The sequence below is a fragment of the Octopus bimaculoides genome, chromosome 2, assembly GCF_001194135.2.
Source record: "Octopus bimaculoides isolate UCB-OBI-ISO-001 chromosome 2, ASM119413v2, whole genome shotgun sequence".
Classification (NCBI taxonomy): Eukaryota; Metazoa; Mollusca; class Cephalopoda; order Octopoda; family Octopodidae; genus Octopus; species Octopus bimaculoides.
The window spans coordinates 68,821,526-68,824,025 of NC_068982.1; the positions used below are offsets into that span (position 1 = coordinate 68,821,526).

At 38.0% G+C, this 2,500-nt stretch overlaps 1 protein-coding gene across 1 annotated transcript in view; it reads left to right on the forward strand.

Annotated features, from left to right (window-relative positions):
- The window catches only part of LOC106879510 (anionic trypsin), a 23,808-nt gene that overhangs the window by 2,555 nt on the left and 18,753 nt on the right, over positions 1-2,500 (forward strand). Inside the window, exon 2 of the mRNA XM_014929118.2 lies at positions 589-862. Within this exon, the coding sequence (XP_014784604.2) occupies positions 589-862 (274 nt within the window). The remainder of the gene's footprint in view (positions 1-588; positions 863-2,500) is intronic.

Sequence of the window (2,500 nt, forward strand, 5' to 3'; positions counted from 1 at the left end):
GCGTAATGATGCTTAACAAGCATCTACCTGCTAGAAATAAGAGCTAAAGTCTTAAAATAATCCATATATATATATACATACATATATATATATATATATATATATATATATATATATATATATACACACACACACACACACACATGTATACCTTCATCTGATTGTCTTGCTTAAATCATTCATTTCAATAGTGAACTGTATATAAGAATCTGTGTATCATATTTAAAGCAGATACGTGATTGGAAATTGCATCTCTTATAACCGTACAGTGTTAAAAGAAATGCAAAAATATATCAGTAGCAGAGGAAAATCTTCCACTGGCGGTGATGACATTGGTGAATGCACGTTTATGCCTCTTTGGGCTTCATCTTTTGCAAGTATCTGCAGTGCATCTGTAAGAGATACTATCTCGGAACGAATACTGCAGTTAATTAGGCCTTCAATGATGTATCTGCTTTAAATATGATACACAGATTGTTGATTTAAACTAATACTGCTTCTGGCGCACATAACGAAATATATTTATATATATATATATATTATTTACAGGAGCCGTGTTATGGCAACAGTTATGTAATCTATCGACAGGATCCGAATCAGTGTGGCCGATATCATTTATGCATCCGCAGTAAATCTATGAAAATCCAGTTTTGTCCTCCGGACCAAACATGGTCGGATGAAGAGCAAAGATGTGAATTAATTGGCGACTATCCGGACTCCTGTTATCAGTGGTCAACTAGTGTTTCTAACCATTTTCTCATTACGACACCAACGTTTGGCTGGACGACGCGATACAAAGGACGAACGGATATGGTGGAGAGGAGCACCCACAAAACTCCATCCTCGACAAATAAGGACCCGGGTAGGTTTACACTGTGTTATGATATTTAAATGTGGAGGCGCAATGGCCCAGTGGTTAGGGCAGCGGACTCGCGGTCATAAGATCGCGGTTTCGATTCCCAGACCGGGCGTTGTGAGTGTTTATTGAGCGAAAACACCTGAAGCCCCACGAGGCTCCGGCAGGGGATGGTGGCGAACCCTGCTGTACTCTTCCACCACTACTTTCTCTCACTCTTTCTTCCTGTTTCTGTTGTGCCTGTAATTCAAAGGGTCAGCCTTGTCACACTGTGTCACGCTGAATATCCCCGAGAACTGCGTTAAGGGTACACGTGTCTGTGGAGTGCTCAGCCACTTGCACGTTAATTTCACGAGCAGGCTGTTCCGTTGATCGGATCAACTGGAACCCTCGACGTCGTAAGCGACGGAGTGCCAATAACATGATATTTAAAATGTGTTGTTTAATTAGAATATGATATCGCTTTACATGTTCGTACATCACGCACACACACACACATATATACACACACACTTATATACTTACACACAAACACACACACATATGTATGAATGCATGTATATATGTATACATATAGAAACAAACGATATAAACACGAGCGCACATAAACTGACCTGCGTGTAGACATGCTTCCCTACACATACATAGATTAAAACACGTGCGTGTACCCACATAAAATACACAAACACAAAGGCGCGTGCGAATAAATTCACAAATATATGCTTGTAAATGTTAACAAACGTTAACATCGATGTTCATCTTTTTAACGAAGCTCTGATCACCGTACTTGTGCAAACACATGCATACTCACAAACCTTCGGGCACATTTATACAAATAACTTTCTCTTCTGTTTCTTTCCGCATTTTACCTTTGTTAGACATCATGGCTAACATTTTAATATCCGCCGTCATCTTACGTAACTGGATTTTTTTTGTTCTACACGAAACTCCTTTATGAGTAATGGATTCGTTGGACTAACTTCTCAAGTAAAGCTGTATAAAGCTAAATTCAAAGTGAAACTAAAAACTGAAAATAAATTCTAAATTCAAGTCCTTTTCCATTTATTTTTTATTTCTTGCAAATTATTAAAATTCTTGAACATATTCATGTTTTTTTTAATATTCTATTGTTTGTGTTAGCTCATATTTAAATATAATTTTTGACTACTAGTGCAGTTGTAGTAAAGAATGCTTAATCCAGAACATCGGTGGTTCAATTCATATAACAAGACCACTAACAGTAAACTATCTTCTTTAAAAAGAAACAAAAAATAAAAAAACAAGCTGCATTTTTAGTGGCATATTTTTTTTGGTTATACTCAGGACTCTGAGCTTCCTGACATATAAATGTCATAGATACAAATCCAAATTCCTTTGTAGTGCAAAGATGGCTTTCTCTATACACTGGTTTTCAAGCTGTTTTGACTGTTTTTTTTTCACGCACTTCCTAAGACCATACTGATGATGTAGTGACAGACGGAAAAAAAGGAATTATCCTTACCGCATGGTTTCGGGTTCTGTCCCATTGCGTAGCACCTTGGGCAAATGTTTTCTACTATAGCCTCAGGCCGACCAAAGCTTCGTGAATGGATTTGGTAGAAACTGAAAGAAGCCCGTCGTAAACACGCACGCGCGCGCGCATAC